The sequence below is a fragment of the Talpa occidentalis genome, unplaced genomic scaffold (assembly GCF_014898055.3).
Source record: "Talpa occidentalis isolate TD23 unplaced genomic scaffold, MPIMG_talOcc4v2.1 talOcc4.188, whole genome shotgun sequence".
NCBI classification, from domain to species: domain Eukaryota; kingdom Metazoa; phylum Chordata; class Mammalia; order Eulipotyphla; family Talpidae; genus Talpa; species Talpa occidentalis.
In genome coordinates this window covers 21374-34948 of record NW_023601940.1, presented here as the reverse complement: position 1 = coordinate 34948, position 13575 = coordinate 21374, and the positions used below count along the sequence as shown (strand labels likewise).

At 40.8% G+C, this 13575-nt stretch overlaps 1 protein-coding gene across 2 annotated transcripts; it reads right to left on the bottom strand.

The window, feature by feature from the left end:
* Positions 1-339: 339 nt before the first annotated feature.
* LOC119250946 (cytochrome P450 2C23-like) lies at positions 340-13345 on the bottom strand. Of its 2 annotated transcripts, none has more exons than XR_008552713.1 (4): positions 13146-13345; positions 6156-6396; positions 4047-4206; positions 340-457 (listed from the first exon to the last, which is right to left on the bottom strand). XR_008552713.1 is itself a non-coding variant. In XM_037518499.1 (4 exons), the coding sequence occupies exons 1-4, from the start codon at positions 13162-13164 to the stop codon at positions 393-395; spliced, it is 312 nt and encodes a 103-aa protein (XP_037374396.1). In that variant the 5' UTR covers positions 13165-13345; the 3' UTR covers positions 340-392. The 2 variants fall into 2 exon arrangements, 1 of the variants encoding a protein (XP_037374396.1); XM_037518499.1 differs by having other exon boundaries at positions 6156-6223.
* Between the last annotated feature and the right edge of the window lie 230 nt (positions 13346-13575).

The window sequence follows — 13575 nt, the reverse complement described above, 5'->3', positions numbered from 1 at the left end:
ACCCCAGTCAGCCTCCCCTATTCCAGAAAGGCAGAGAGGGGCCACAGAGGTGAAAGAATGGCCAGGAGGTGCACTGCAGGCAGTGACAGAGTTCAAACCCAGGCCATGGGACTCCGAACTTGTGTTCTTCTCCTGACTCTCAACTGTCTCTGTTCTTGCCATAAAACTGAGAAGGCTCCCACAGGCCCCAGCAAATTACCATGCACCCCACTTATCCCCACCAGCTTTGCCAGAACCAGCTCACTTTGGGGATGACATATTGTCTGAATTTCATGTTCCTGGTCACAGCATGGGGTAAAAAAACAAAAAACAAAAAACAAGAACGTTGACATACCTTTGTATCTCATTCAACACACGGCCTCTGTATAAGGCAGCCTCATCTTGTCCTTCATTCAGGAGATTTGGTGATGTCCAATCACATGGTCAATTTCTTCATGAACTTTGGGTTGTGTTTCTCCTGCCAGAAAAACCAATGAGAGAGTTAATAGTTACGAGTTAAGAAGAAGGCAGTGGCTTATCAGAGTCTATGACCACACCCCCTCACTCCTTAATAAGCTCCATATTTTATCGTGTACTATTGTGTAGTGGAGGGGAAAAAAAAAAAAACAAAACCAACCACCATAGGGGAAGGACCCCCTGCTTTTGGTAAAATTGGTCAAAAATGGTGTGCAATGTCACAAACCCTTTTCCTGACCGTTTTCACACTTCATCTCTCTCTAACTTGTGATTTACTTCTTTATGTGATTTTCTCTATTAGAGGATAAGCAATTTCAAAGCAGATCAATATGAGGTTTATGTCTCTATTTTCCTCCAAATTTACTACAGCCAGTGTCAACCTGAACTGAATGCGGAGGAGCAAAGGAACTCTAAGTCACAGTTATCTTCAAACCACTTTCCCCTCTCCCTCCTCTAAATCCAGCATTTCCAGACTACTCAAAATCAAATACAGGGACAGTCATGCTAACGCTAAAAAGCATTCAGGGCATTCCCAAGGTCTCATCCTGATGCCTTTTAAACTCTCAGCCTCCTCACCATCCTCTCCCCCACTCCAACTTTGGAGCTTAAGGGCCAATCACAGCTGTTCATTAAATCCCCCGACATTGTTTTGCGCCCTCATTTTGCTCATTCTCTCCCTTTTGCTCACAAGTCTGCCCCCACCCTATTTTCTTTGCTGGGTTTCTAGCTACCCTCTAAGAGTCATCTCAAAATCTCTTATCAAGCTATCACCAGTCACTTCGACATGTGTTCAATCCCTGGCCAGGGAGCTATCCACATGGCGCAGCAGACCTCTCCTGCCACGCCCGCTGCTCCCCTCAGCAGTGCACTTCATCAGTCTGCCTGTTCTGTTCCCGGCTCTGTCTCTGGTGAATCCTCTCACCCCCTACACCTCTGGCCTGTACCCCAACTCTTGTATGCATAAATAAATCTTTAAAAAAATTTTTAAAGAATGGAAATAAAATATATCTTCCTATATATCTTCCTCTTGAAACTGTTGTGTCAGTTAAATATTGTAAAAATATGTGAAACTCTTAGTACAGTTCATGGCTCATAAGAAATAACAAACATTAACTGTTATAATAACCACTCAATTCAACTATAATCCAATTATTAGAACAGCTAATACTTATTAGTAATTATTAGTGGATCCTTGGAATATTTTCATCTTTTCAAATTTTGAATGATGTTTTAATATCAACTTTAAATCAAAAGGAATATTCATAAATTTGGTAATTTTTTTAATCCTTACATTGGACATTTGATTGTTACTATGTTGTTGTTGTTGTTGTTGTTTTTGCTGTTCATTTATTCTTTCACATATTGAATAAATTTTCACTGATCTTTATATGCCAGATTCTAAAACTATTACTTCTGGGATCATTCTGACTTAAAATTGTCCCCATATCATGGATTATTTCTCAAGATAGTTTTCTAAGGAAAAATTAGTCACTGTGAATGTCTCTTTAGACAAGCGTGGCTGTTACAAGGTGGGGGATCCAGGACAGTAACTGAAAGGCGTATGCGGGGGGCGGGCACTGGGGATGATCCTGTGGACAGTGGGTTTATCAGTTAGAGTCCAACCAGGAAAACAGAAACCTCTCTAAATATTTAAAACAGAGGAAATTTAACCCAGGGAATTGGGTTTTAGGTGATGGAAATGCTGAGAGGCAGACCAGGGACTACTAGACCGCCCGCAGCCATCCCCTGCCTCAGCGGCTGCTGACAACAAGGAGGAGGCACAGGGAGGAGCTGCTGGCTCTGGAACTCAGGGGCCACCTACAAGGCAGAGCCAGACACCCCATGCAGTCCTGAAGGAGCTAGAGCCACAGGACACCTCAACTCATAGGAGGGAAGCCATTGAGGCAGAAAGGATGGACCTGTGGCTTCTCTCCTTTCACACACTGACCTCATGCCCTGCCCTGCCCTGCCCTGCTTTGGCTGATCCCAGCCAGATCCAGCTGTCACAGGAGTAGGGGATATTAAACCAGTGGCATGAATGACACCAGGAACCAGGGGCAAGCAGGGGAGCTAAGGGAATGGTTCTTGGGACAAGCAAAGAGAAACAGATCACCCAGGATGGGAAACGCATTACAAAGAAGTTTAATTTTTAAATTCACACAAAACCAGTAATGATCAACTTATTTAGGAAAAAGGGAAGCAGTAGAGGAAAAGTTTTGTGGTTTCTTCAGGTGAACAGATGCGTCCTGATCTTGTGTGAGAGAGACCAAAAATCACTTCTCTCTTGTCATTTATCCATTGCATTGTATTAATGATTAATAAATAAGCTTTGAGAAGAATTAAGTTTCTGTTTCATTGGGACTTGCAATTTGATAACTTTAAGTTTGTGGGATCTTTCAGGTTCTCCTGGGTCTTTTTACTGTGTAGTACTTGATACTATAAAGAAAGAGGCAGCACATGTTTGTTTTGAGTGATTTGTGAGCCTCTTGACAACTGAGGACCAAGAACGTGAGGAGGACCACTGCAGTGCACTTTGAACCCACACACCTCCCCCAGCACCCCTAGAAGTAATGTCTATACCTCACCACCCTTCTCTTGCTGTCACTGTGCTACTGCAGCCTTTGCAGCGTGTGAAATGACACCCCAGGCATGGCTTCTCCAGTCATCTAAACCTCAAGGCCCCTGGGCAGTAATTTTTATTTCACAAGGTTCCCAGACTGTTCTCTATGCCGCTCATGTTTGCAGATTTACAAGGAACTGGTCAGTTCTTGATGTTCATCTCCATGGAGGTACCAGAGCATGTTACATCACAGAAGGGTTTGTCCGGTCTTTGTCCTTGCATGCCAGAGGGCGCTTCTAAGCCATTGAAATTTCCCAAGTGTTGAAAGTCTCTTTGCTATTCATGGTGGACTTCTGGGGTCACTCCTAAGTTTAGGATAAGGTGGTGACTCATGATGGCTCCCTAGATGGTCTCAAGGTGGCCTTGCCAGAAAAACCAATTGTATATTTAGAAGTTTGGAGCTTTCAGTCAAGTGATATTGCCCCAATCTACTGATTTCCAGAGAGGGGAGGGGGCAAGAGACTGAGTTTCCACCATGTGGCCAATGACTCATTTATGCTCACCTAGAAACTCCTCGAACAACTCAAGGCAACAAAAAGCCCAGGTGAGCTTTCTGGTTGGCAAATACTTCAATCGATCAAGAGGAAATGGCACATTCTGATTCCTAGGGAGAGGCTGCAGAAGCTCTAAAGCTGGGACCCTTTGAGACATCATCCTACAAGTCTCTTCATTTGCATTCTTAATAGAATAAAACTGTAATTGTAAGTATAGCACCTTTCTGAGTTCTGTAATTCTAGCAAATTATTGAACTCAAGGGGTGGGGGGGGTGACAGGAACCCCTAAATTTTTCATCATTTACTCAGAAATGTGGATGATCTGGTGCCCCCTGAACTTGTGGTTGTCATTGAACAATGTCTTTAAGCCCCGGAGTTGTGCTAATTGTGCATAGTTAGCACAGAATGGCGCTGTGGTGTCATAGCACCTAATTAGTTGCCAAAGAAAATTAAATGTATTTTTTTTCTGAACTTACCATTTCCTTTTAGGGTCTCCTCAGCAATGGGAACATAAGATCTGTCAAGGAATTCTTCACCCCGATCTATCAGAGCTTCCTTCACTGCATCATATCCATATAAGACCACAGTGGGTTTGGATCCAAGATAGAGTATAGACAGGACCATGCTGTTGGCCAACTGGAGAGAGATGCAAGTTGCTGTGAGTGTGCTTGTGAAATCTCTCCGCTGAAGGCTTGGGTAGAAATTAAGTAATAATTTACATGTGGTTTAGCCTTTGCTCCATCAATTCCATTTAGGAACTTAAATGGAGTCATGAATTATTGTCATGGATTGCTTTTTCCCTTCATTGATAGATAACATGCAACCTTTGAGCAAATATTTACCAAGCACCTAAATTGTACTGGCCCTGCACAATCCTGGAGGCCTCAGGGAGCTCAGTCTAGTGAAAGTCACAGACAGTAAACAAGCAAACAACGTTTGCAACCCAAATAGAGCACAATTCTATGACATTGATAGAGTGTACTATGTTGGATGATAACAGGAGAAGTTAATAAAATAGAGACATCAGGGGTCTCTAAGGAGGTAAAATTAAAGATTAGAAGGAAGCAGTGAGTGTGAGGGCTTGGAGGACAGCTCACTAAGCAGTTATAAAAAAAAAGATAGCATTGTTTCAAGAGGAATAATAGTGTAAAAACAGCCAATAATGGGGAATTGGTTTGCAAACTTATTTTACATCCAAGCAATTGAATTCAAAGCAGTCATTTAAAATTAATTATAGGAGGATATATAATAGTATGGAAACATGTTCAAGTGCTAAGCAAATTACTGAAAACAAAATTACATTTAAAAATACATTTTTAAAAAGTCCAGTTTATAATGATCTTCCATCTTTCAACAAGCAAAACTTGCTACCTAGTTTTTCTGCCTTTCCTTTTTTCTCAATTTCCACTTAGATGGTAGAGAATTTTGCCATTATTACCTCCTTTCTCTGTCCCAGAAGATGATCTGTACTTCTTTTGCTCCTCTGAATGAGTGTGTCTGTATTTTGGGGTACAAACTGCCAGGTCCTCCTGTCCCAGCTTCACCTCAGCTAATGATGCTGCTCCTCATTTCACAGAGATAATAGGAGGAGACTTTCCATAAGCGTCAGCTGTAGTACCTGCTCACTTACCTGCAGCTGTACTCATGGCTGTAGGCTTCTTAAATGTAAATGACTCTCCATGCTCCTACAAAATGTCCTATTCCCCAACCTCTCTGCTAGATTCTATTCCCTTCCTGCTCCTGCAAAATGACATTCCTCTTCACAGCAGAACTGACCACATCACCCCAATTCCTCCTCCTCCCAGCCCCTGGCAACCACCATTCTGCTCTCTACTTCTGTGTCAGATTATCTCAGAGGCCACTGGCAGGTGAGATCATGCATTTTCTTGCTGGGTCTGGCTTGAATCGCTTAGCATAATGCCCTTCAATTTCATCCATGCTTTTGTAAGTGACAGGATTTCCTTCCTTTTTTTAAGGGCAAATAATATTCCTCTCTGTGTGTGAGTGAGTGTATGTGTGTGTGTATGTGTTTCACACCACATTTTCCTTATTCATCTATTCAAAGACATGATAAACTCATGGTGAAAGCTTCTTTTCCCAGAGTGTGAAAGTCAAGGTAGCAGAGCTGGCTGTGTCAGAGCAAGATGTTGGGGAGGGAAGAGCAGGAATCTCTTTAGAAGAAGGGTCACATAGTTCCCTGTAGAGCATTTAGTATGAACCAGTAATAATAATAATAAAAAAGAGTATTCATTACATTTTCTCGGCTTGCCTTTTGGTACAAACCTTTTGGTTACAGGCTGAGGGGACTGGAAGTCTTTCAATTAAAATATGTTCTGACCCCAGAATTTTCTCATACATAGAATTCAACCTATATCTCCAGTCAGGTCAATGTGTCTTATTCTCTGCTCTGATGGAAACTGGTCCAGAAAAAAAGAGGCTCTGTCTAACACAGAACTGAATGCCCAAAAGTGCCTCAGAGTTGGGTGAGGAATCTGGGTAAGACACCAACATGCAAGGGCCCAAGATGCAGAGCCTGAAAATGACCCCCTTCTCTGGGGGGACCACCCCAGAGTGAGACCCCTTACCTTGGAGAAAGATGTAGAGACATCCTTGAGGTTTAGTTGCAACAAATACCCCCACTGTGATTTTTCTTCTATATAAAAAGGTAAAACAAGCAAGTGACACAAATGATAACAGCAGGACTGGTGACTTCCGGCAGCTCCCTCTCAGCTCCTGGATGTCCGCAAACTGTCCAGGCTGCTTATTTTCTAGCAAAATCTTTTGCAGGGGGTGTGACCTGGCAGCCAAAGACTGGTCTGAGTTCCTCTACTTGGAAAAAAAAAACTGGGATTGGTTTCGGCTTTATTTACTTTGCTGAAACTTGAGATTAATAAGATTTGTGTCTTCCCTAACACTGACCACAAAACCAGCAAACTTTGATTTACTAAGCATTTCCCATTCGTGGACTTTTCCCTTTTAGTAAGGATAATTCGTTCTTTATACAGCTGTGTTTTATTCTTTATAACTTTCCAAAATTGTTCAAATAATTAAATGCATATATTTGAAAACAATATCGTGTACCCTGAGGCCTCATTCGGAAAAGCAGTAGCCCTCCTAGAACGCATTTGTATCATGTCTCTCATCAGATAAATGTCTACATTTATCTGATACAATCCATCGGCCTATGAAGGAATAAATGAAATGTAATCTATGCATGCAGTAGGTGATGCCTCCTTGACAGCGGAAATCCTAACTTTTGCTGCAACACGAACGAGACATAACGCAAAGTGAAATAATCTCCAAATGTTGTACAAAGGTACAAATGTTCATTCCACATAAATGAGGTGCCCAGAGTCAGGATAACAAAATGGAAAGTAGATTAGAGGCTACAGGGGATGGGGGAACAGGGAGCTAATGTTTAATGAGTATAGAGTGGAAAACATTCTGAAATCAATAATGGTGCTAAATACACAAAATTGTGACCGCCCCTAATGCCGCTGAACTGAATGTACATTGTAAAATGGTTAAAATGATATATTGTATGTATATTTGCAACTTTAAAAACATTTACTAAACTGGCATTTGAAAAACGTTAACTCATTTGTATTTGCATTTAAAATAATTGATGTTTTCATTATTTTTGAGATAAAGCTTAGTATCTTCAATAATATCTCAGTCTATTCATTATTTTATGGAGAATTTGTTAATATAATAAATCTTTTAAAAAATCTTCAAAAAGGGGCCTCCCTGGTGGTGCAAGGGGTTAAGCACAGCACTGTGAAGCTATCCGCAGCCTCTGCAACACGAGTTCGATCCCCAGTTGGCCAGGGAGCAACCCACATGGTGCAGCAGAACTCTCCTGTCTCGCCCACTGTTCCCCTCAGCAGTGTGTTTTAGTCAATCTGCCTGTTCTGCTCCCTGGTGAATCTTCTCACCCCACTCCCCACCTCTGACCTGTACCCCAGATTTAAATAAATCTTCAAAAAAAAATCTTCAGAAAGTCTACTGTGGTTTACTATTACCTCCTACAACAAACATTAAAATTCTATTAAGCACTAAAATTCTTCATTAAATGGTTTTATTGTTTTTCACTCATTTCAGAACCATCCCTCTGTATTCTCCACTGCTGTTTACTTCCACTAAACAAAACTGTTCATTAACCTACATTCCTGTGTCCATCAGCCTCCGGGCTAGCGGGCCTGGATGCAGCCAGAGCCCACGATGGATTTGTGCGTGAAGGTAGAAGGAATCAGCTTAAGGACCGCATATACCTTTCTTTATTCCTTCCAGCGCCTTCTGTGGTGCTTTTGTTGAGTTCTGTGCAAATAAATATTCATTTGCCAGAATTTCACAGAGAGGTAAATTATTAACTAGTACTATTTGAAAGGTTGGTACATCATGTTTCGAGAGTGGACTGGAAAACATGTTGGCAATGAACAGTGATTTTTATACTTAATCATATTCTCCTGCTAAAAAATATGGAAAGGTTTTCTTGGTTTTGTTTTTTTAATAGACTTTTTTTTATGATGATGATGTCACGCTTTGAGAACAGTTTTAGGTTCACAGGAAAATCAAAAGGCAGTTTTCCCACATACACCCTGCCTCACACAAGCACAGTCTCCCTTATAACCACCATCCCCCATTGGAGTGGTACATTTGATACAAATGATGAAACTACATTGACAAACCATAATCATCCAAAGTCCATAGTTTACATGAGGATTCACATGTGGTGGTGTATTGTTTACGGGTTTGACAAAAGTATAATGACACACGTGTCTGTATAGTTGCAAGCAGAGCTTTTTCACTTCCTAAAAATCCCCTGTGCTCTGCCTAGTCATCCCTCTCTCTCCCCAGTCCTGAAAACCACTGATCTTTTCACTGCTGCCACAGTTTTGCCTTTTCTAGAATGTCATAGGATTAGAATCATCCAATGTGTAGTCTTTTTGGATTGGTTTCTTTCACTTAGTAATGTGCACTTAAGGTTCTTCCATGTCTCTTCATGACTTGATAGTTGATTTTTCTTTTTAGCAGTAATATTTTGTTGTCTGGATATATCAGTTTATTTTTCCATTCATATATTGAAGGACACCTTGATTGCTTCCAAGCTTTGCCAACGATGAATGAAGCTGCCATAAACATGTAAGTTTTTGGTAGATGTTAAGTTTTTAACTCATTTGAATGAATATCAAGAAGTGTAACTGCTGGATCATGTAAGAGTACACTAAGTTTTATAAGTAAAACTATCTTCCAAAGTGGTTGTACCATTTTGCATATACATCAGCAGTGAAGGAGAGTTCCTGTGGCGCCACAACCTTGCCAGCATTTCATGTTGTCATTGTTCTGGATTTTGACCATTCGATAACAGGTGAATAGAGGTATTTCATTGCTGTTTTAAAATGCATTGCCTTGATGACATATATGAAACATCTTTCATATGCTTATTTGCCATCTGTTATTTACCATCTTTCATATGCTTATTTGCCATCTGTTGCCATCTTCTTTGTTAAGGTGTCAAAGTCTTTGGTCTATTTTGTATTTGGGTTGTTTCTTATTCTTGAATTTTAAGAATTCTTTGTATATTTTAGCAATAATCCTATAGGAGACTTGTCATTTGCAAAGATTTTTCTCCCAGTCTGAGGCTGTCTTCTCATTCTTTTCCATTGTCTTTTGTAGAACTGAAGTATTTTATATTTAATATAGTGCAATTTTCAATTCCTTCTTCTATATGTCATGCCTTTGGTGTTGAACATTTAATTCTGTGATCCATTTTGAGTTAATATTTGTGAAGAGTGTAAAGTCTGCAGCTAGATTTTTTTTTCTTGCACATGGATGTCCAGTTGTTTCGCCACCATTTGTTGCAAGGACTAGTTTTTTCATTGTACTGTCATTACTCCTTTGTCAAAGATAACTTATGTTTATGTAGGTTTATTTTTGGGAACTCCATTATGTCCCATTGATCTATTTGTCTATACTTTTGCCAGTATCACTTTGTTTTGATGTTATAGCTATGTAGTGAATTTTTTTTTTTAAAGATTTATTTATTTATTTATACAAGCACTGGGTACAGTCAGAAGCGCGGGAGGGTGAGCGAACTCAACAGAGCCAAAGCAGAGCAGGCAGAAGGACCGAAGTACACTGCTGAGGGGAGCAGCGGGTGGCAGGAGAGGTCTGTGCGCCATGTGGAACCCTTGCTGGCAGCCAGGGATCGAACCGGCGCTGCAGAGGCTGCGGGCAGCTTCGCAACCCAGAGCTCAACCGCTGCGCCCCCGGGGAGGCCCTGAGTAGTGAGTTTTAAAGTCAGGTCATGTCAGTCCTCCAACTTTGTTCTTCTCTTTCACTATTTTGTTGTCTTTTCTGGGTCTCTTGCCTCTCCAAGTAACTTAGAGTCAGTTCATTAAAATCCACATGGTAACTTGAGATTATGATTGGGATTGCATTGACTCTAAAGATCAAATTGGGGAGACGTAACAAGTTGTGAGGAATATTGAGTCTTCCTATTCATGAACATGGACCAGTTTTGTTTTCCTCTTGTAGATATTGTACATATTTTGTTAGATTTATACTTAAGTATTTCAGATTTTTTGGGTGCTATTGTGATAGTTTTCAATTTTAAATTCTGAGCGTTCTATTTGAATGGTTTATTTCTAACCACTGGAAAAAGTCAATGATAATATAACAAGACTGCAAACATCCGCTGTGATCTGCCTAGACCTTTCCCTCTTTTAACACCTACCTCCATTCTCATCTTTTGGTGCTCCCATTCTTACTAATAATGTGTGCCTATATTAATCTTTATTCTGTTCCTGGAAGGCTCTTGAACTAAGGTGCTTCACATTATTATTAGCCTTTATTTTTTAAAGCAGTCTCATTGAGATATAATCAACACGCCACATAACTCACCTATTTTAAATATACAGCTTCGTTTGTGTGGAATTTCTGTCATATGGTAACGGTTCCTACACCACTTTATATTCCTACTAGCAATAGAAGATGATTCCATTTTCTCCACACCCTTGCCAACATTTGCTATTGTCTCTTTTACTATGGTCATCAAGTGAGTATGAAGCGGAATCTTGTGTGGTTTTGATTGGCATTTCTCTAATGACTGATGATGCTGAATATCTTTCATATTGTTTTGCCACTTGTATATCTTCTCTGAAGAAATGTCTGTTGATATCCCATTTTAAAATTGGGCTATCTTTTCATTGCTATCTCCTCATCTTTAACATTTTTTCATCTTTATCTCTCCTTCCTTTTTTGCTCACTCCTTTTTTGCAAACATATATATATTTGAATTCAGATATAATTTAATTATTTGTGCATGGTTACTTATTGAGAGAAACTTCAACTTATTAAAATGACAATCTGAACAACTAATTGTATTACTTTATGTTACTGAGGAAACATGTACTCTCAGCTGTGATTAGAAATGTTAACACATTTATTTGAAATATGAGAACTAAAAAATGGGAAAAATTCAGGGCTTTTCTAAATTTAAAGAAAGTGAAAATAATAATTATATTTGCCTCCAGAGGACAGTGGCTTTCTTGATTATTTTATACTTTGCTAAACTGTACCTTGTTTTACGATCACCAGTTTTCTTCTCCAAAGAAATCAGAAAATGTGGAAGTTACTTTAACTGGATCACTAAAATGGTGAATTATAATTCCATTAAAGTAAAACTGAGTTGCTCAGGTAAGGTGTGAGATCTCTTTTAGAGATGGTTGTTATTGGTCTAACCTCTTTGCCGGCTGATACTGGCATCTTTTAGGAAGATTAATTCAATTGTGCATGATAAATTGAAATGAGAAATAACTAGAGGCCAGAAGAGCATCATTAGGAAGTGATGTCAAAAATTTAAGTGAAACAACGGGCCTCCCCAGTGGCGCAGTGGTTGAGCGCTGGGCTGTGAAGCCCTGCAGCGCGGGTTCAATCCCCGGCCACCAGACGAGGGTCCCACATGGCGTGCAGACCTCTCCTGCCGCCCGCTGCTCCCCTCAGCAGTGTACTTCGTCAGTCTGCCTGTTCTGCTCTCCTCTCTGGCTCTGGTCAATTCTCTCACCCTCCCACGCTTCTGACTGTACCCAGTGCTTGTATAAATAAATAAATAAATATTTAAAAAAAAAAAAAGACATTAAAAAAAAAAATTTAAGTGAAACAAGAAGGGCAGGTTGGCACGTGTGGAGCAGGTGGGCTCAATAACAAGAGCCCAAAGGGCAGATTAGCACAAAAAGGCCTTGTGGGCTCAACAAGAAGACCAGGAAGGGAGTCTTATCACATTTGAAATTGCTTTAAGGTCTACTTCCCATGAGCCTGTTGATTCTAAGAGGGCAAGGGCTGTTAAGTCTTAGTCACTATTGTTTTGTTCACTGTTGGCCCATTATTTTACACATTTTAGGTTTCCTGGCACAAATTAGGCATTCAACAAATACTTGAGTTCTACTTAACTTGTTTTCACTGAAAAGGTTTTGGGGGGTCATCTCCTCTCTCATCATTTGCCCTGCTGGCTCCTACTGTTTGGGAGTTGCTCTAAGGATATCAATTCCTGTACCTACATGCTCAAAATAACTACAGCTTCCATCATGCAAGAGTATTCCTGTAGTGCAGTCACATGGGAGTTGCATATGTAGCACTGTTGGGGCAAGAAGACCAGTGAACAGCTGTAAGGACAGGAATGGACCACAGTGCAGGTTTTCTGATCCAGCATACCAGGTAAAGGAGGAGTAGGAGAACTCAGTGGCTTTTTTGCAGGCTCTTATTGGAGTTTATCAGGTACACAGCAGGCAGCAGTACTGGGGAGCCAGGAGGCTGGCAGGCCTCCCAGCCCCCAGCAAGTCTTCACCCTATCTGGGCTCTCCGGCGTTCTCTCTCTCGGCTTCTGTTCGTTCTTGGCTTCTGCTGGCGTCCCTGTGATGCCGTCTTTAAAAGCCCTGTCTTAGCCCAGGTGAATCCCATCTACATATGCCATACCCTACTCCAGGTGCCGGCCATCAAGGCATGCATTCAGGACCGCAAGGATCCATCATCTATCCTGATGGCGGGAGGGCAGAAAAGCCTGATACATTTTCCTTACAACAGCATTTTAAAATACAGTAGTATCTGGTGCTCCCACTGCCTGGAACACCTTCCAACATCACCACCATGCTTTTCAGCTGGCTGCCAGCTGGCCATCCTTAAAAACTTGGCTCAGATCTATCGCTGCCTCTTAGAAACCGCCAGATTGGGCTGACCCTTATTTGTGTCCCTTTGCATCTGGTTCACCCTATTTATTATACTTGCCTCTTTATTTGCTGTACTGTCCCACCCCCCAGACAAGGCTATATGCCCTTTTTTGTCTCAGCAACTGGCATATATGAGATACCAAAAAAATATTTATAGTAAGAAAGGAAAAGTGATTTTAGAAGATAAATAACAGTAATAGATGATGTGCTCGTCTGCTCAGGCTGCTAACAAAATTCCATAAACTGGGTGGCTTAAACCACAAACCTGTCACAGTTCTGGAGGCCCAAGAGCCAGTTGCTGGCAGATTGGGTATCTAGTGAGAAACTTCTTTCTAGTTCGCAGTTGGTTACCTTCTTGCTGTGTCTTCATGTGGCTGAGAAACTTCTGTTTTGTATCTCTTCTGTAAGGGCACTAATTCCATTTGAGTGTTCTTCCCTCAAACTTAATTCCTCCCAAAGGTCCCACCTCCAAATACTTTGGGCATTAGGGCTTCAACATGACTTTATCTGCAAAAGATGGGAAGTAGAAAAATGGATAGGAAAATTTGGAAATGCACTAATTCCAAAGGAAAATAGTAGGGGAAAAAATGCATGCTAAGCCACAGTCTATGTGATAACGGACACTTGAAATAAGCAATGAATTAACAGAAAATTAATTTTGAATGACTATACAAGGAGACCAGAAGCAAGCTGAGAAGCTGGCTCAGCTTAATATGTTCCTGGATGGCTGTGTTGAGATATAAAATCCTGCTAGCTTAGCTTAGCGCCGAAGATGTAACTC

Excerpts from the sequence above, each read along its gene's own strand:
- LOC119250946 (XM_037518499.1), bottom strand. Across the intron at positions 4,207-6,155 it reads TCTCTACATCTTTCTCCAAG|TTGGCCAACAGCATGGTCCT; the intron begins GTAAGGGGTCTC and ends ATCTCTCTCCAG. Across the intron at positions 458-4,046 it reads GGAGACCCTAAAAGGAAATG|GAGAAACACAACCCAAAGTT; the intron begins GTAAGTTCAGAA and ends TTTTTCTGGCAG.